Source organism: Priapulus caudatus, unplaced genomic scaffold (genome assembly GCF_000485595.1).
Source record: "Priapulus caudatus unplaced genomic scaffold, Priapulus_caudatus-5.0.1 Scaffold121, whole genome shotgun sequence".
NCBI classification, from domain to species: domain Eukaryota; kingdom Metazoa; phylum Priapulida; class Priapulimorpha; order Priapulimorphida; family Priapulidae; genus Priapulus; species Priapulus caudatus.
The window spans coordinates 248,251-269,186 of record NW_014577182.1 but is presented as its reverse complement, the minus strand read 5'-3'; the positions used below and the strand labels follow the sequence as shown (position 1 = coordinate 269,186).

The following is a 20,936-nucleotide window of genomic DNA, read 5'->3' as shown; positions in this document are numbered from 1 at the left end:
ATGTGCACGTAGACGTGCGTGCGTGCGTGTGCAGGTACACGTGTGTGCATGTGTGCGTGTGTGCGTGTGTGCGTGTGCAGGTACACGTGTGTGCATGTGTGCGTGCGTGTGTACGTACACGTGCGTGCGTGCGTGTGAACTTACACGTGCGTTTGTGCGTCCGTGTGTGTGCACGTACACGTGCATGCGTGCGTGCGTGTGCACGTACACGTGCGTGCGTGCGTGAGTGCGTGCGTGTGCATGTACACGTGCGTGCATGAGTGTGTGCGTGCGTGTGAACGTACACGTGCGTGCGTGCGTGTGTACGTACACGTGCGTGCGTGCGTGCATGCGTGTGCATGTACACGTGCGTCCCTGCGTGCGTGCGTCCGTGTGTGTGCACGTACACGTGCGTGCGTGCGTGCGTGTGCATGTACACGTGCGTGCATGAGTGTGTGCGTGCGTGTGTACGTACACGTGCGTGCGTGCGTGTGAACTTACACGTGCGTGCATGCGTGCGTGCGTGTGCATGTACACGTGTGTGCATGAGTGTGCGTGCGTCCGTGTGTGTGCGCAGCACGTACACGTGCGTGCGTCCGTGTGTGCGTGTGCAGGTACACGTGTGTGCATGTGTGCGTGTGTGCGTGTGTGCGTGTGCAGGTACACGTGTGTGCATGTGTGCGTGCGTGTGCAGGTACTCGTGCGTGCGTGCGTGCATGTATGTGCACGTACACGTGCGTGCGTGTGTGTGCACGTACACGTGCGTGCATGCGTGCGTGCGTGCGTGTGCACTGTGCACGTACACGTGCGTGCGTGCATCGCTCGCTATTACATGACATGACATACTAAACATGAAACATCGCTATTATGTCAGTATCATTGAACAACTCTGATTGGCTGATGAATTGTACAATCGGGCGACTAAATCGCCGACCCGGACACACTAGGCGATTTTATCGGGCGACTGAAATAATCGCCCGATAATATCAAAACGTTTTGATCTATGCGATTAAATCGGGCGGCTAAATCGGGCGACTAAATCGGCGGCGACTGACTGGACACACTAGGCGATTTCACCGGTGATTTAGTCGCCCGATTTAATCGCCCGATAAAATCGCCTAGTGTGTCCGGCCCTTAAGGAGCATGATTATCTATGACTTGGGAAAATACCTGAATCAGAGTAGATGGTTGGTCACTACATGGCAGGTTACTAATTGCATGGTTGTGAAGTGACTGGCCTAGTTCATTCAAAAATTGCTGTAAGTTGAAATTAGTAAAGTTTCTAATCCAAACCTTCTTGTTAGCCTGCTTATAGTTTACTGCTTTGATCAGTATGAATATAGGTAAGTGGTCAGACACGTCGTGTAGCAGTATTCCTGGGATAATGTCATTGTCATTGTCATTGTCATGTAATTCATTACAAAGATTGTTTGCATAGAAGTGATCAATAAGTGTATGAGATGATTTAGTGATTCTTGTAGGTTTGGTAATAAGTGCATGGTTCGCACAGTCCTTGAAAAGTCCTTGAATTTGAGGGGAGTCCTTGAAAAGTACTTGAATTTAGTAAATGTTGATTTTGTGCTTGAAAAGTCCTTGAATTTCATGAAAATGTCTATAAATTTCATGAAAATGTCCTTGAATTTGTAGAAAGAATCCTTGCCTGTAATAAAAAGAAATTTTGTACCATCAATAATGTGCAAAACCTCAATAAAAATAGCTTAAAAAGCTATAGACACGATAGACAGTTAAATGATTCAGGGGTCGAAATTAGCGGTATCCCGATATCCGCGGGATAGTAGATTCTTGTGTTGGATACCAGATTTCAATGCTTGGTATCCCGCCGGGATAGTAAAAAAAAATTCGTCAAAATCGGGATGTGTATACATTGTATCAAGTGAACCAGACAATGCGTTTAGTCAATACGTCTGCAGTGTACTTGTCTGTGCATATCTGTGAATCTGTTTTCATGTTTTTATATAATAATTACATTACATATTAATAATTTTCAAATGCTATTGAATTGCATATTTCAAGATTTTGGATACCAACATTGTTGAAATTACTATCCAAAAAATGGGATACCAGATCTTTGGGGGGGGGGATACCAGATTTCAATACCTGGTATCCCGAATGGATACCATAATAAAAATCTAATTTCGACCCCTGATGATGATCACAAATTACAGTCAGTAAAATCAGTCAGTAAATCAAGGTATGTTGTAGAAGTGACAGTGTTTAGAAGTGTTTATTAATATAATCCAGGTAAGTTTTAGAGGTGACAGTGATTAAGAATGGGGTTATTATTAAATTAATCCAGGTATGTTTTGTTCTGTGTACGAATTCCGATAAAATGTCCGATAAAATGTCCTTGATAAGTCCTTGAAAAGTCCTTGGGAAAATTTTCAGCCCTTCTGTATGAACCATGAAGTGGTACGCATTCATTAGTAAATAAGAAGTTTAAATAGTCACTTGTTTGCAAATGGGATTAATGTTTTAAAAGATTAATATTAAAGTCTCCGCATATATAATATCAAGATAATATTTCATGTTAGAGTTACCAATTTCGTTCAAAGTCTCCTGGAATTTTTCTTGGAAGTTACCAATATTATGGTTGGGATGTCGATAAACTACTCCAATGACTGTTTTTGCATGATTATGATGTAATTCAATTTCAATCCATAAATCCTCGCATTTTTTAGCTCACCTTTACATCGTCAAGCTGAGCTATTGCCATGGGTCGTCGTACGTCCGTCCGTCCATCCGTCAACATTTCGCTAAGGTCAACGATAACTCAGGAACCGTTTGGCCCACATGTTTGAAATTGGGTATAGTTGTTACTGCTATGCTCCCATATTAAACGTCCTATTTTGGAGCACGCCAGTCGACGTACTTTCGAGCCACGGCAATTTTTTGGCAAAAATGGGAATTGCCATTAGTCAGTTCAGTCTTGCCACTACTTCAAATGATTTTGCTCATTTTTGGTATGTGAATGGATAAGGGCTAGGGGTTTTGATATTTAAAAAAAAAATTATGCAAATTAGGTAGGGTTTGGCAATTATATAGCATATTATATAGACACAAACAGTCTGTGGTGTCACACTCGTCTGGTTCGTTTTACAAGATTTCATTGACAATATCTTTAATGCAAAATTGGTATTTCCTCTCCACCCTGCCGATAAAACGTCTATATTAGAGTAAAGTTTACAAAACATGTCGGAACGCAGCATAACCTATTTATTTCAAACGCCATCGCTACAAAGCGGGTATAGCGCCATCTACGGTCACAAATTGTGATTCATTTTGGTTTATAAATTATTATTGCGATATACAGATGGCAATCGTTTCTATAATGTACATCGATGGTTGCTCAATTAAAACTGACTTCTTCTTACTCACTCATTTGTGACCTTTTTTTGTGATGAGCTACAGTGTCATTGACACTTTCATTCATGATTTATTTTTATGTTATCATTAATTAGAAATTTAATATTGTTTTTAACATACATGCCAACTCCACCTGCTGCGGTAGTCGAATCCTTAAACACAGGTGATATGGCTTGGCCCCCAGGAATCATTGACATTGTCAGGTACTGCCAGGTCGTACGTACTACAGTACATGCGATACTATTATTAGTCCGTGAAATTATGCACGTAAAAGTGAATTTCTGATACCTTTATTTTGGCTTAAATTTAAAACAAATCATTGTTTGGTGCAATGACTCACTAATATGAAGAGAACTAGTACAAAGCATTGTTATTTACACAAACCTAGTAGTACTACTAGCATTATTAAATTGCTGCCACTTGCAGCATGGTGTATGGGTCAGAAATTTTGTGTTATATCAACTTATGTTCAACAGTTATTTAAAAAAAAGAAGCTTTCAAACAACAAATGAACAAACCAATGTGTTGTAGTCGAGTCCGCACCCCCCGAGTCCGAGTCCGAGTCCGCGCCACCTGAGTCCGAGTCCGAGTCCGCACCACCCGAGTCCGAGTCCGAGTCCGAGTCCAGTTTTGATATAAAAAAAAAGGAAAAAATCGGAAAAAGGGAAAAAATCACGGAAAAAGAGAAAAAATCGGAAAAAAAGGAAAAAATCGCAACAGTGCATCGTAGACATTCGAAAGTGTATAGTCAGCCGAAAACACAGAGACACGAGTCATACGAAATGTGTCAAAGTAACGGATCCATTTGTGTTTTACGAGAATGACACGGCTTGTTGAACCAAATGAGAGAGTGCTAGTACCTTCGAAGTGGTAGAAGAAGAGAAAGAAGTCGTAGAAAAAGCGCAAAGGGACGAAGTGACAGCAGATTCAAACCAAAGGGACAAGAATCTTAATCGAGCCATTGAAAACGTTACAAGATTAGGCCGTGTATCTAGAAAACCTAGGAGTTTTAGTTTTAAATTCTTGTAAACTGCGTGTTACAATATGTACAGTTGTGTACTATGTATGTAGTGGCCTCGACTCGACCTTGACCCGAGTCCTCGAGTCAGAGTTCGAGTCGTTGCACTCTGAGGCCAAGACCGAGACCGAGACCGAGACCAAGGAAAACGGTCTCGGAGGCCTACAACACTGCAAACCATCATCGTCATCCAATCCCTAACACCAGCCTGACCCTAATCCCAACTTATTTCTTAGTGCATCAGTAAAATCCTGAATCCTAAAGCAGAAACTGACCTCCCTGTAATTGTGCTTTTTTTCATTTGTAGTTTGATGCCGAGTTCAGAAGATTTTCCATTGACAAGAGCCGGCTGACGACATACGAGGGCTTTCACAAGCGTGTCGAACGGCTGCACTGCCTCAAGGAGATTCCTTTCACTGTCTGCTACACAGACCCGATACACGGTGACTTGCTGCCAATAAACAACGATGAGAACTACCGCAAGGCGTTTGAACGATCAAAGGCGCTGCTCAAACTGCTCGTGCAAAGAAAGGGTAAGCAGTCGTTGGAATATCTCTCACACAGCAGGTAGGAAGGGCATGGGTGTATGTGTGGATGAAGTAAATTATATTGACTGTTGACAACGAGATAGGAAGCTGGGGAAATGCATATATGGACAGTACATTCAAGTATTTTAACACAGAGAATCCATGACGTAAGTATGTAAACTCAACGTTAAAATTGAGCTTGCGTGGATAATGTTAATGTAAACATGCCTCTCACTTCCCGGCATGTGATAACGTAGCACCTTGCTCTCACTCCACAGCTAAACCTCCTCAAATTAGCGGATGTACGCGACATAAACTCGAGTGGATAATAATAACGCTCCCTGTCGCTATGCAGGTGAGGACATGGGCATCGTGACGGGCTACGGCAATGTCACGCGCCGCGGCGGCAAGCTGACGTCGCTCGTCGGTGGCGCCCCCGCCGCGGTGCGCCGCCCGGCGATCGTCATCGGGCAGCCCGAGGATTTTCGCCGCGTGTCGGCGATCATCGACGTCGACGTCGTGCCGGAGACGCACCGGCGCGTGCGCCTCATCAAGCACGGCTCCGACAAGCCGCTCGGCTTCTACATCCGCGACGGCATCAGCGTGCGCGTGACGCCGCGCGGACTCGAGAAGCTGCCCGGCATCTTCATCTCGCGGCTCGTGCCCGGTGGGCTCGCTGAGAGCACGGGCCTGCTCGCCGTCAACGATGAGGTACTCGAGGTGAACGGCATCGAGGTCGCGGGCAAGACGCTCGACCAGGTGACCGACATGATGGTCGCCAACAGCCAGAACCTCATCGTCACCGTGAAGCCAGTCAACCAGAAGTACAACACAGCGCCACGACGCGGCTCGCCGAGCCGCTCGTCCAACGTGTCGTCGGCGTCGTACCACTCGGCGACGAACGCGCTCGTTAGCGATGACGAGGATGATGAGGACATCGTTAAGGAGTTCATCCCGGCAACTGCGGCCTCGGCGAACGAAGGCGACGGCAGGGCAGAGACGGCCGCAATGGTGACGTTGTAGGAGGACGCCGTCGCCGTGGGGATGAGTTCCGAGGAAGCAGTCACCACGGTGACGGTCTTTGGGTGAGGAGGAGGCGATCACCCTGATCACAGGTGTAGGGTGAGGAGGGAGTGGCCATGCTGACTTAGGGTGATGAAGATGTGGAAGTTGTCTTGGTAACTTTGTAGTTCAAGAATGAGGCAGAAGATAGAAATGCTGGCCACATCATATATCAGTTCCAGTCGTAGGAGAGGTGAATCTGGGTTTTATAACGATGGTTTTGATGGGTGTTTTTTTAATTGTTCGTGATGGGAGATATTTTTTATCTGGAATGTCCTGACATTGGTCGCCTTTCATGTTGGTTGTTGTTCTGCATAACTTTGCCCTATTGTTAAGGTACAGTGTCAGTGTAGTGAAGTGCTGTCATCTTTTATATACAGATAATTAATTAAATGTGACTGTTTAGGCACGTTGCATAGCTGATCGATGAGAGTCATGCTGAGTGAATCTGGCTTGCCACAGTGAATGATTCTCATTGAATATTATTTGTACAACCTCCACCTTTTGCCAAACCTCACAAGACCGTAATGGGAGTTGTTTCTAATAGATTATTCTTGTACATGCTTTTTCATGAGTTGCTATCAGACTCACTGTGCTGGGCACGTTGGCTCATACTGTATGAGCCTAATGATTATGGAGTGGCTAAGATGTTAGTCGCACTTGTGTAGATATTTAGCTCGAACATGTTATGCCGACGGCATGTCAACAGTTCTATAATGTTTGTTTTTTAAATGGTTGTAGGAGAGACATTGATCCTAAGTACATTCTAATACACTGACTTGAGTAAATTTAGGTGCATCTTAGCACATTCGAAAACACTTGAGTGAATTCAGGTGCACCTGAGTACATTTGAACATACTTGAGTGAAATCAGGTAGACCTGGGTACATTTGAAGATAATTGAGTACAAGTAGGAACACCTGAGTACATTTCAGGAAACTTGAGTGCAATTGGGTGCCCCTGAGTAGACGTTAAGACACTTGAGAACATTCTGATACACCTGAGAACATTTAATGGCACATGAGTAAATCCGTGTACATCTGAATCCATTCGAAGATACGCCGGTACTTTTGTTGTGATTCAGTTGTAACGAGTGCACGTCGCCGCGTCTTACTCCCGTCTGCACGTGATGTTCATCCTTGTGTCACCAAGGTGATACAGACTCATCGTACGTCACGCACCAGCATCCTCACCAAGGCTTGTGTGACCGAATCGAACATAATGTCGTCCGTGATGTCTGACGTCGTCTGTGACTCAGTCCGTGATGCCATCTGTAACATAATCTGTGCTATCGTCCATGGTGCCCGTGACTTCGTCCACGCCATCCGTGATATCTGTGATATCCATGTTGTCATCCGTGAGGTCATCCATGATGCCCATGGCATGACAGCGTCAGTGATGTCCGTAACATTATCTGTAACATCTAGGACATAACATTGTCTGTAGCGTCGATCGTGACATCACTTGTGACATCATCCGTGACGTCCTTGACATCTGTGATGCCATCTGTGACATCCGTGACATCATCTGTGATTTCATCCACGGCGTCATCTGTGACATGATGCATAACGCTGTCAGTGATGTCGTCCGTGATGTCTTCTGTGGCACGAGTCACCAGGCGACTGCTCGTACGCATTCACACACGGATGCTTCAATCAGAGCAACGGCCGCAGCATTGCCGGCTGAGCCGATAGTACGTTCGGCAACCAATGTCATCATCCCAATTACTATTTGCATTTTAATTATCTCCGCGTGCGATTAATTCTGAGCGTGAATAATTACCATGCGGGATACCTTCCCTGCTGAGCGATCAGTGCCACACTTGGGCTTCATTAGAGCGGCTGTTACAACATGGGATGGCACTGAATGTTTAGTAACGCGCACCGATTACGAGAATAATATCACTTTTGTCGGTGTGAATTTTAAGCAGATCTTGTCCTGTGAGTGCATTAGCATGTTGCAGTGTTGCGTGGCCACCACGGGGGTTTCAGCAAGCGGGCTTCCGACGTTTTCGTACACCGTTACTCCTCAGTGCGTCTGTTGTTGCGCGGATTCATGCATTCCAAAATCTCTGTCATTGTTGCATAATTTCTCGGCTACATGCGTATAACCATTTCATGTCGATTTTTAAACTTATGACCAACTGTGCCTAATCTTAAACAACCGACTGATAAGTGTGCTGGTGCGATTATATTTATATACGTCTTGTTCATGTTCATGATATACTAGTATATGATTTCACGAGATTCGTTTCATAATCTTCTCATTTCTATTCGCATGTATAATTGCGACCGATTCTGCTTTGCCGAAGCTGTTCTGATCTATGGCGTTGAATGATAGATTTTTGCATGTGTTTTCACAGGTTGTTGGTGATTTCACCCCAATATGCATTTGCTAGAGAACCGTCGGACTAAGGAAGAATCTAGTTGTCACAGCAATCTCGGATTCAAGGTTGCCGAAAGGGTTGAAAACCCAGTAGCAGTGGCAGCGCGTTCTGCCTTGTATATAATACTCATAGCCTCCTCCCGTGATGCAATCATGATAAAACCAGTTTCGTTTACCTATAGCTGGGGCATCGTCGTTGTAGCTATTGCTATTTTTGCAAACGAGGCCAATTTTTATCAGGGTCCCCAATACAAGTGCAGTGGTTTTCTATCGCCGCGATGTTGTTCCTAATGTGCATGTGAACAGCAATGGATAACTCTTTATAACCATTGGGGATTGCGAAAGACCTTGGATGCGTTTTAGCTACACTGGGGAGGGGGGTGGAGAGGGGCCAGAGTGACATGGTTATCAAATGACCGATGGTTTCATACCTACAGTTGAGGTGATGGTACAGCAGCCGTGTGTGGAGGTCTATGTTACTGTCAGTAGATGTACAACAGCAAGGTGTGGAGGTCTATGTTACTGTCAGTAGGTGTACAGCAGCCGTGTGTGGAGGTCTATGTTACTGTCAGTAGGTGTACAGCAGCCGTGTGTGGAGGTCTATGTTACTGTCAGTGGATGTACAACAGCCGTGTGTGGAGGTCCAGCGGGTCTGTCCCTAGTATATCAGTAGCATCAAATTACAAGATTAAATCGGCGTCTTGTGTGCGAGATGTTAATAGATAATTAGTGAGTTTCTGGTATATACGTGTCATATTTATATATTGTTTTTAAGTACGTGTTCTCCCCCTCCAGTGCGACCCTCGCCCCACGCTAGCAGCATTTGTAGTTATGTGTATGATTATTAATAATAATTAAATCCTTTATATTCTGTATTATATATATATACCCATATAAGAGACTTTGTAACCGTCGCGACTTGATGCAGCTCTACGTATGCACGCGTGTAATCGATGTGTGGTTTTCTATGTGGAAATGTAGCCCTGTAAAGACATATACTCCTGTTTACAGCGCGGCACTAATAAAAAGCACATTTTCTGTGCTATCTGGTGTCAAATTTGTATTAAACATAGTATTTTATCAATAAAAACTGTTATGTAAAAAGAAAATCCTGTTGTATACGTGGTGGTATTGAGTGCGTATACGAGTCATCACATACCCACGCTTGTAGATATCAAATAGATGTCATCGATATAATCAAGATACACAATAGAGATAATGTACTATTATAATAATATAATAATGATATATAATATAATAATATAATATAAATATATAATATAATAACATAATATAATAATGTACTATTATGTAGGAGGCATACAACAGTAAGCCTCCGCAATTGTTCACCATTGCACTATATCGTTTCTGGAAAATGCCTTTTTTAGCATTTTTTTTCGCAGAAATTCGGCACTAGAGTGCAATAATTTGCATTATGCTCCCCCCCACTCGCCGAGGCCGGGCCGGGCGAGGGGGGGGGGGGTTTATGGGCCGAGGCTTGCCGAGGATTCACACTTTGTGTCTTCCAATCACAGCCTACGCCGCACCTCTGTTTGATATTTTTATAGGTGGGGACCCATAACAGCATGGAATCGCCGATCTCAGGAACTAGGGCATTCTGCTAGGCTAGAACGGTTTCCTACGATAGAGTTTGGCACAAAAACGAAAATAACACGCTGTTTAGCGCACTGCGCTACGTCCTTCTGTTGAATTTTCGCATCTCCGTAATCGGAATAAGCCCCGCCTTCTTCGTTGATGGGCATGAATGGGGCGTGACCGACGTTACCGGTTCCTGTACCTACCGTTTTTCGCCGGCCTATTTACTTTTCGTAAATAATGAAATGCCCGGCCGATGCATTTCGCATCGAAGAGGAAAATTTTCCGCATTTTCACTCGCTGTCGGAAGTGAACGAGTGCGTCATTTATTGAACATTTTTCATCAAAATACAGCCAATGTTTACATGCCACAGCGCCATCTCTTGAATGTTTTATAAGTAAATATGGGGATTTTCAATAAAATAATGCGTTTTTAATGTATTTACCACGATATACGTATAGAAACTATACGTTATTTTTACTGATTTCCTCGTATCTTTCCTTGGAATTTTCATCGTCTTTCAATGCCTTTCCGTATATTTTTTTGCGTTTTCTGCGTGATTATTATTCTGCGCAGGCACTCATTTTGGAAATCCTGCAACATTTTTACTTCTTCCTTAGTTAAGTTAGTCCATGTTTCACTGTTATTTACGAAGGATGGTAAAACTGTGCATTTGTATAATTTCACTCTTGTTTCTATAGTATGATTTCCATAATTTTGCTCTTCTGCCCATGATAATAATATTATTTCACTCATCTTGAAACGGCTCATCATCAACATTTTTCAGTTCGGACTCTTATCATATCGTTATAACCTCCTATATCATTAATTAAATCCCCTAGGTATGAATATTTGGTGCATTTTTTGATTACTTGGTTGCCTATTGGCTTGGTTGCCTATTGCCTTGGTTGCCTTGGTCTCCTTCTCTATCATTTCTTTGTTTGTGAATTTTATAACCATTGTATTTGTTTTGTTCATATTAAATTCTAATCTTTTTGATTCAGCTAATCTGGAGCATGACTGAGCGATTTTTGTTACTGTTTTATAATCTCCAATTCCTAGAATATCGTACATATATAATCATTGTCATCTTCTAAAATTACAGACCATCCGCTGACCGCTGTGGAGACGTGCGCCGGGCCTCGAATTTGGCGCACGTCTCCACTGCGGACAGCGCTTCATACCAATCGGGAACCCTCGGACCATTCAACAGAATACTCTTTTCTAGCCATGACGGGAAGAGTCGAATGGGTTTTCCGATTGCGCTTCATACTTGAACATCCCCGCGGTCGCGTGCGCATATCCCGCGGAATTGCGCGTCTCATCCGTGCGCAGCGCTTAGGATCAACAGCAAAGCTGTGCCACGCAATCTTGTATCATGTCTCTCTGGATATAATACAGTGTATATAGCGGTCTATTTAATACAGCCTAAAAAATAAACTCCGTTCAAAATAGCAACAGAATGATTTAAATAAATCACTGCTTTCGTCATACGTGAGTGCGTGTGTTATATATAATATATATATATACATATATATATATATATATTCACGGAGAAGGTTATTGCAAGTAATCAATACTAATCATCCGCTCGTCGTGGCAAGTATATCCTATTAGTGAGGTTCTCCCAGCGAATTATCTCTGATTCCGAAGTGTTTTCATCACGAATGCCTGTTATTAACGTTATAGAGCGACAATTTAACGACGTACTGACGAGCATGTTTTTTAGAATCATGTCGAATTAAACCGTGCCGCGTGTTGCTTTTCTATCGTTAGTAATGAGCGATAGTGTTCATAGTGAATTTACTGCTTTTAATTTGGTGTCTACGTCTACTAGTCAAGCAATGATGGCTCTGACATTTTCGCTGCTTGTAATCATTCATGTGAATAATTTCATTGCATATAATTAATTGCGGCATCCAACAGCGCGCATTTTATAGTGGGCCCTATAGATTGTTTTGTTTGCATATAATAGCTAGTCAAATTTGATATGCGATTGTTTCCTCATCAACTCCTTCCACGTTTTCGCATCAGTTGTTACCAAATGAATTATACGCCTTCTCATGAGCCCAGGACAACTCCACACTGGTTTTGATCTAGAAGCGATATTAAATGTATATTTCTACAAACGCCTCCTTGGTTTGGATTTGTTTAAAATTCATTTTTAATGCATTTATATCAGCCAATGAGGCCGCTGCAATAACTATAGCCCGTTCTGCACATGATTCCACGTCTGTTATTCTTCACTGTTAGCCGATATTATACGGCACATCAAATAATAGTTGTATACGTGTGCGGGATACAGAATACGGTGCGTTATACGCGCTTAGGATTGTACGCCCTATAGGTTAATAATTTTGCAGTGACAGGAAGTGCTGCCCCGCGTGGCAAGTTAGCTGCAAAAGGCCAGGAGATAAATCTCGCGCACCAGAGAGGTGAGAACCGCAGTAAATACCTGGTATGTTCGGCGACGAGCTGTTTGGTAGCTATAGTGAGTAGTTTTGCGGCGAGCTCTAGCTGCAAACATAAATATTACGTCTCGCTTATATTTATATGTTATGTTATATATGGCTGGGTGTCTGACGCTGTATTTGCGCGAACGTTCGCATGGTACGTTTCTAGAACGTTGCTGCAATGTTATTCCTGACCTAACCAAACTACAACATTCCAGCATTTTATAGGAATCCCTAATAGGTCTGTAAGCCAATAGATTAATTGCTATATACTGGTCTATAGGAATCTATAGGTCTATAAGCCTATAGGTGTATAGGTTGTCAAAACCTACAGAGCACCTATAGGTCTATAAGCCTATAGGTGTATAGGTTGTCAAAACCTACAGAGCACATATAGAAGCTCTATAGGTCTCTATAAACTCCCATAGGAACCTATAGATTATTTTGGTAAGGGGCGCAGTACACATAGTTACCCGCTAGTATCTAATATCTAGAGTCATACGTGTGTTGAATACAAAATGTGGACTCTACGTGATCGGCGGCCTTGAATTAGGACTTGGTCGGAATAACTGCAGTCAGTTTCAATTAAGTAGGTACTATATTGCGTGATGCTACATTCCCCACAGGCATACTGGATGTGGTTTGTGAGCGTGCGGGCGTGCGGGCGTGTGTGTGTGTGTGTGTGTGTGTGTGTGTGTGTGTGTGTGTGTGTGTGTGTGTGTGCGTTCGTGGCGTGGCGTGTGTGCGTGTGCGTGTGCGCGTGCGCGTGAGTGTGAGTGTGCGTGGTATGAGTGTCAGTGGGCGTGTGCGTGTGAGTGTGCGTGGTGTGAGTGTGAGTGTACGTGCGTGTGCGTGTGCGTGTGTGTGTGTGTGTGTGTATGTGTATGTGTGTGTGTGCGCGCGCGTGTGTGTGCGTGGTGTGATTGTGAGTGGGCGTGTGTGTGTGTGGGGGGGGGTGTATATTCCTCGTACATCATCCACGGGTATTGCGTATTTTACTTTCTAAGCGCGATAACATGACAGGAACACGGTGAGCACTCATTGAGGAGGTGAGCGGTGATGCTTGGTGATATCAGAAGTAGATAATAGCAAGAGCAAGATAAAGAAGGAGAGCGTACAAGGTAAAATGCTGAAGCCATGCTGCAGTATTAGTCGAATTAATAAACTTTCTCCGTTTTATTTGACGATCCTTTGCAGTATTATTGATTAGCTGTCTTACTCTGTTCATATAAAACAAACCGCATGTCCCCACGATGCCCCTACGCTGAGATAATGAGCGTGAAAATCTGGTATTTTCACCGAAACTGACTCGAGATTAGTGTGACTGGCGTCCCTCACTCGAAGTGTTTCCAGTGTGTTGGCTTCCGGTCGCCGCTGTGTAGCGCCATAGTGGCGCTGACTCACGTAATACTACCAGAGTTTACTATAACACCAGCGTGAGGTGGGCGTGAGGTGGGCACAGGTGGGGGTCATCACTATGGCAATCAATAACAGACGTCATTCATTCCATTTGTCCATCATTGACGGAAACACCGAGGTTTCCCGAAGTTATAACACTTCGAGTGAGGACGCATGTCACACTGATCTCGAGTCGGTTTTCGGCGAAAATACCAGATTTTCACCGCTCTTATCTCAGCGTAGGGGCATCGTAGGGACATGCGTTTGTTTTATATGAACAAGTAAGACAGCTAATCAATAATACTGCAAAGGATCGTCAAAATAAAACGGGAAAAGTTTATTAATTCGACTAATACTGCAGCATGGTTTCAGCATTTTACCCTTGTACGCTCTCCTTCTTTATACGCTCTTGATAATAGGGAACTACTAATAGGGAACCCTATTATCTACTTCTGGTGATATCTATCTACGCACCGCCGGTCCACTGGGGCCTTACTATGGAAAGCCATTACCTCCAAAACCTACCTATTTTAATCACGCTTAAAATGTATTTTAAGCGCGATTGAACTCCAGCAAATCAGAACAGTGGTTTTTAATCGCGATTAAAATAGATTTTAAGCGTGATTAAATTCCAGCCATTCAGAACAGTGCTTTTTAATTGCGATTAAAATAGATTTTAAGCACGATTAAATTCCTTGAGATGCAGTTCGTCCTGAATTGCATAAAGCTAAAGACTGACGTACAAACAACTGAATAGGACTTTGACTGTTTTCAATACGAAGACCATGTTGGTTCCACTGTTCTCTGAATATAGTTACTTGTCTGTTTATCCGAGGCAAAAAACATAATGCAGAGCAAACAGTTGCAATTCATTATCCACATCAAGTAAACATTCACTTTCCATAAAGTTGAATAAGTCATAGAACGTGTTCACACATCCATTCCAATTTAACATCGACCCAAAGTCGACCGTTCCATCCGTCGTAAGCAGTCGCACGCAGGTACTGAACTGATCACGGCAGTGCCGTATAAAATCAGTCCTATCCGACATTGTACTTGTAGGATCAACCAGGAGCGCCAAAAATTGCGCCTAAAATCCGTAAAAAACGAGCTGTTGCGTTGTTACCCACAACAAACTATGTGTCAATTTAATCGCGATTAAAAAGCACTGTTCTGAATGGCTGGAATTTAATCGCGCTTAAAATCGGTTTTGGCGGTAATGGCCTTCCATACCTTGCGACGTGACCAGCGTGCGTGGTTGCCTAAGTGTTTTGCAACAGTAAAGGGCGTTCATAGGCAGCAGGCCTGAATGAGCACGGTACAAAAATACAGACTTCGAGAGTTTCGAAGCACACACGACATAGTGTTAAATAACATCAGCCTCAAGGTCCAGACTACGTTCGAAACTTTTGCTAGCTACATCTTGCACATGCAGTCGGTACCCGTTTCACACACAAACACGGCGGACAGGTCACTATGCATACGTCATCTGACAGAAAGGGACAATATTTCGACAAGACCAATATTACTTTTCATGCTTTCTATACGTCTATGGGGAATCCATCCTACTTGTATAATGCAACTTAGTTCAGTCTAGTACCGAATATTACCACAATAAAAATTAAGAAAAAGGCCATTCCAGAGACGAAGTTTCACAACATTGGTGAACAATTCGGTAAAGCCTACTGGTGCGTGCTTCCATTTTATTTAGCGTCTGATGCTTCTGGCAACGTCTCTCATGACTTCGAGAACCAATAAGACTGTGGTATGCGCATTCGTCCTTTCACACCGCGGGTTTCATGAGTGCAGCACAAAGTGACCTGATGTCGAGAATAGGGCTTTTTACTAATGGGTGCGTGTGGCCGCGCGGAAATAACGCAGCAAAACCCGTTAATGTTCGGTAAAAGTCAGGGTAAAAATCTTCAATAGCTCATTTAACCATTGCGAAAATATAACAAAAAGTTGAGGACTATTGTTTGTAGAGGCAAACTTTCTCCGCTAAACCGAAGGTAATGCGCCGGGATGTAATCATGAACGCAAGAGAGTACGCTTTGTATCGCCATACCCATAATGAATACATCTAGAAACGTTATTGTATTCCCGCGCAAAATTTCGCGCCAGAGAAGCCATTAGCCATTTTAAATGTTATACTATCAAGATACCATTAATAACTCTGATGATTATATATATATATATCAGGAGTAGATAATAGGGATCCTATTATATTATATTATATTATAATCCCTATTATCTACTCCTGATATATATATATATATATGAATAAATATATAAATAAGTATATATAATTAAAAAAAATAACATTGTTCGTATTCCCTATACCCGGTATAATCCCAAACAATCTATATATACATCTCGTACTAGAAACCATTCCCGTGATGCATTGAGCGTGTTACGTATAGCAAATAGAGAAAACCAGCTATACGTCAGTCGTATAACGGTCGAGCGGCTAGAGGTAAAGTAAAGTATGCTGATTTTGTCACGACTGCCATTTTTGCGATTTTATAGGGTGCTTCGGATGGTTCGCTTTCGAGTTTGGTTTATAAACACTCTAGGTTAATTCTATTAACCATGTATGTTGTCCTCTATTTCTGCAGCTCAGTACAGCCTCCAAAGATGTTAAACCCTGAAAATGTCATTACCTTATCTTATAAGCTAATAAATTACACGATGCGCAGAAACTATCGGTAAGATTTTGGGGAGTGGGCGTGATAGCTGCTTTAAGCAGGATAATTGATTGCCCGCGGAATGCTTTTCTGGCATTGTTGAGGCACTCAAATATTTAAAAATGTGACGGGTTCAGTCTCAGTGCATAACCGTGGTACATGAAGCTCTTCGTTACAGTGTGTGTTTGTGATACTCGTAGTCACTGCCGTCGTCGTCGTCATCTTCGTCTTTGTCACAGACGTTGACTGTTAGGGCGTCGTCGATGTGTTCGTTGTTATTGTCGTAGTCGTAATCGTCGCCGTCGTCGCTGTTGTTGTTGATGTTGTTGTTAATTTTTGCTTTTGTTGTCGTCGTCGTGTCTACAGCATCTGGGTTCTTCGTTTATTTTTAGATATTGAAATGCCAATCTTGCTCGGTTTCGATGAAGGCTTCGTCAATTAGAGCTCTCGTTTTATCTCTCATTACATGTAATGCGGGCAGAGCCCAAGCAACGTGTGTGTGTGTGTGTGTGTGTGTGTGTGTGCGTGCGTGCGTGCGTGCGTGCGTGCGTGCGTGCAATTGTTGCGTGTGATAATCCACCGTGCCGTGTGGTGCCGTGTGTGTGTGTGTTGTGTGTGTGTGTGTGTGTTGCGTGCAGGTGTATGGGTGTATTGTTGTGCGGTGGCGTGCGTGTCTGCGGTGTCGTGTGGCGCGCGTTCGTGTATAGTATATATATATATATATATATGTGTGTGTGTGTGTGTGTGTGTGTGTGTGTGTGTGTGTGTGTGTGTGTGTGTGTGTGTGTGTGCGTGTGTGTGCGCGTGCGTTTGCGCGATGGCGTGCGTGCGTGCGTTTGCGCAATGGCGTGTGCGTTTGCGCAATTTGCGCACGCCTATGTGCATAGGTAATGTATTCGATTTAGAAAGCCAACAGGTTTTCTACTCTCTGTCTCGTTGATATGAATAGAATACGTTATAATTACGTATATACCTTAACGTAGCTACATAGGCGATAATGTAAAATTATAAGCATTTATAGCGACACAAAGTAACAACAGGAATGTAATTGAAGGCAGTATTTATATGAGCGTTGATTTTCTATGGTTCGTCCACGGTTCTATTATGGGAGCGAATGTGAAGTAGTTTGCAGTGCGCATATCACGATGACAGGGGCAACGGTAGAGTCCAACGCTCAATGCGCACTAACTATCCTATGGTGACTACACATGGCGTTTGTCCGTGGTATTTTAAAATTATAGCGATTGTAAGAGACACGTCGTACGTTCCGCTAGACAGGGCCACCATCTTCACGGAACCATCCATATACTCGGCGAGACGTAAGAGGTAGAGGAGGGAGACGAAGAGATAAATAGAGAGAGAGAGAGAGAGAGAGAGAGACAGCGAGCGCGGGGACGGAGGGAGGGAGGAAGTGAAAATGAGACGCGCTTTTTTTATCAGAGCTACATAATTTCGTCATTAATAGACAAAAAACTCAATGTGTGAACGGATGAATGTATGAATCGATAACGCGACGTTTCTCCATGTTCAAAGTTATTGAGTTATTAATGCAACATGCATTTCCATGATTTCACTTGGCATCATAACATATAATCGCGTAAGATGACTACTGCTATTATGTTCACAGCGTCATCTATCGACAATAGTGTATCTTTCCCATGCATAGCCTGTCGTAGGGTTTAGGGGGACATAACAACAGTAACCCTCCGCAAATTGTTCATCTTGCACTATTTGTTCTCTATAAAAGGCATTTTCTTAATTTTTTCGATGAAATCCGGCACTAGAGTGTAAAAATTTGCATTATGCACGCAAGTTAGATGCCTCGTGGACGTCTAGAAAGCATTATAAGTAAAATTGGTTATGTCATGTAGTTGTGACATTGCGTCAAGTGGCGTAGCCATGGTGACTGGTTGGCCATTTTTGTGGTTGAAATGGGATTCAACTACTTTGTAGAAATTCGCATCATAGAGCTGGGCAAAGGTTTCGAGCGGAGCATAAAGCATATTAATCTGTAGTTATTTAGCATGAATAAAGTCAAGAGCGTATAAAGAAGGATCCTTCTTTATATGCTCTTGATAAAGTGTATGTTGTCAATGTGTATGTGACGAAACCAGGGGCGGATCCAGGGCTGAAGCTAGACAGTATTTTTCCAGATTTTAAGGGCACATCCTCCAAAAAGGGCACACCACCCTACAGTGGGCGCCGTTCGGCGCGGAAGCACATGGCGGGGGGTCTGGGGGGCCTCCCCCAGAAAATTTCAAAATTTCAAGGGTCCCTGGGCACAAAATTGAGCACTATTTGAGCACACATTTAGTCAAGCAGCAATAGCTAAAACCATATGGAATTGTATTTCTGCTTCATTTTGCCTGCGCTTTGCATACCAGCAATTAATGCAGAATGATTCAAGCACTTCCCTTCTTTTTCAGATATCAAAGCTAGTTTTGTTACCATGTAAAATTTTGATTTTCTTCAAGCCCTGTCAATGAATCAGAAGAAAAAGAAAACAAATAAATAATATAGCCAAATTCCATCAAATTGTTTTCTGTATTTTTTAGCGCAAAATTTCGAAGGGCACTTTGAAATCTAGACCGTATTTCCCAATACCGCAAATACGGTCTGAATCCGCCCCTGGAAACACTGTGAGTATTTTGAATTAATTTCTGTTCGATGCTTATTCAGGCCTGCTGCCCATGGACGCCTTCTACTGTTGTACACCACTTTTAAGGCGGACAGAGTCCTTCCATATAAAGCCGGCTGCAGCACGTTTAGGGGGGGGGGGCAGGGATCATGAAAACGAGTAGTTTCTGGACAGGGTTAAGCAACTCGCGGGTTCCGAACATTTAGACAACATCTACCTAGATTTAGTCAACATTATGCCCATGGCTCTACCGGTTACCTAGAGTGGCTGCTATTAAGAAACCCGACTAGGCTAAGGTAACGATAATATAGAGATCTATATATAGATCTATATCGATATATAAATAACAGCATCGTAGGGCGTTCCGGAAAACGGCCAAGCAGACTTTATTACGCCGTGCATATAGAGGTTTCCCATATGATCGTGAGTGTGACGTCGGCCGATGCATTTTCATGTAAACAAAAGCGTCCATGCCAATCGATCGTGTGTATTTGCATGGTGCAAGATATTCCTGCAATTTTATTCATAAAGGAAAAATTACACTGCGGGCGAAAATGTTTTTATTATGTTTGATTGTAATGCACGTCAAATTCATCTTACTCTTTATGCTCCAAAGCTCCATTTTACGGAGAAAGGCCGATGATAATCAGGCAAACTGCAAGAGTTTACATAGGCAACGATATTTTTTAGTTAAATCTATAAATATGTATATCATTTTAGAACTCCAACAGCTATGTCGCTAACCACTTTTATCAAGAGCGCGGTAATTGCGGTAACGACTGTATAAATCATTAAAAAACGTTTGATAAATCACACAGATCTGCCGTCGAAAATAAATGTAACGATTTAGCAGGGTTTTACAAACCAGATAATGACTGTTTAATTGATAGTTGTTACATATATTGACCCCCAAAAGTAGTAGTTTGTTAATGGGGTAAGTCGTTTCTAAATGAATTGTGGATTCACCGACCTCAGCTATGCAGTTGAAATTCGCACGGGGAAATTCGCACCCGCTCCACCCTTCCCTCACTCCCCCCTTCTTTCCCTTCCCTCTCTCTCTCCCGCACATGGATCGGCCCAGCTTTCCATTAGCCGCAGTAGGTGAACGTACCGTTTCCATGCGCCGCTTCAGCATGCGGACGAAGTATCTCAGCTGACAAGGGTCTGTTACCATGGTGATAAGCATATTTCCCGTCGATGCTGCCTGCTGCTGCAGACGAGCGCTGGCGAGCGAAGCGCGCGCACCTATGCAGTGATTAAGAGTGTCATGGGTAGCCGCTCACCGAGGTTTAGACGGCCCGTTCACGGCGTGCAGCGCTAACACGGGCTCACTAACACAATAGCAGTAGGAAGCTCGATAGCAGTAGGAAGCTCGATAGCAGCATCTGTGAGAGACGTGAACTTACCTATATTGTAGACACCGGTCGGGTTAAGATGCACGCGGGACGCTGATGAGATAGTACTGCGGGTGAGTAGTACATCCCTAGTTACGGCATGTGCGTGACTGCGTGCGTGCGTGCGTGCGTGCGTGCGTGCGTGCGTGCGTGCGTGCGTGCGTGCGTGCGTGCGTGTGTGTGTGTGTGTGTGTGTGTATGTGTGCGTGTGTGTGTGCGTGTGTGCGCGTGTGCGTTCGTGTGTATATTGTCATCTCTCTCCTTCCTTCATCTCCTTCCCGACCTCCACCAATAGAAATACACCCTCTTTTCTCTCCACATGTAAAAATTCGTCTCTTTCTCTCTCTCTATCTCTCTATCTCGCTTTCTCTCTTTCTTTCTCTCTCTCTCTCTCTCTCTCTCTCTCTCTCTCTCTCTC

General features: G+C 43.5%; 1 protein-coding gene across 3 annotated transcripts in view; it reads left to right on the top strand.

The window, feature by feature from the left end:
• LOC106805632 (partitioning defective 6 homolog gamma-like) overlaps positions 1 to 9,463 on the top strand; it is an 18,098-nt gene extending 8,635 nt beyond the window's left edge. The window contains exons 2-4 of one of the 3 annotated variants that reach the window (XR_001393449.1): positions 4,689 to 4,914; positions 5,264 to 5,993; positions 8,332 to 9,463. Coding sequence is in view for 1 of the 3 variants with exons in the window: in XM_014807315.1 (XP_014662801.1) it covers positions 4,689 to 4,914; positions 5,264 to 5,931 (894 nt within the window). In the remaining 2 variants the exon portion in view is untranslated. Of the gene's footprint in view, positions 1 to 4,688; positions 4,915 to 5,263 lie in introns of all 3 variants that reach the window. The other 2 variants (XR_001393448.1, XM_014807315.1) reach the window with 2 other exon arrangements.
• Positions 9,464 to 20,936: the final 11,473 nt, after the last annotated feature.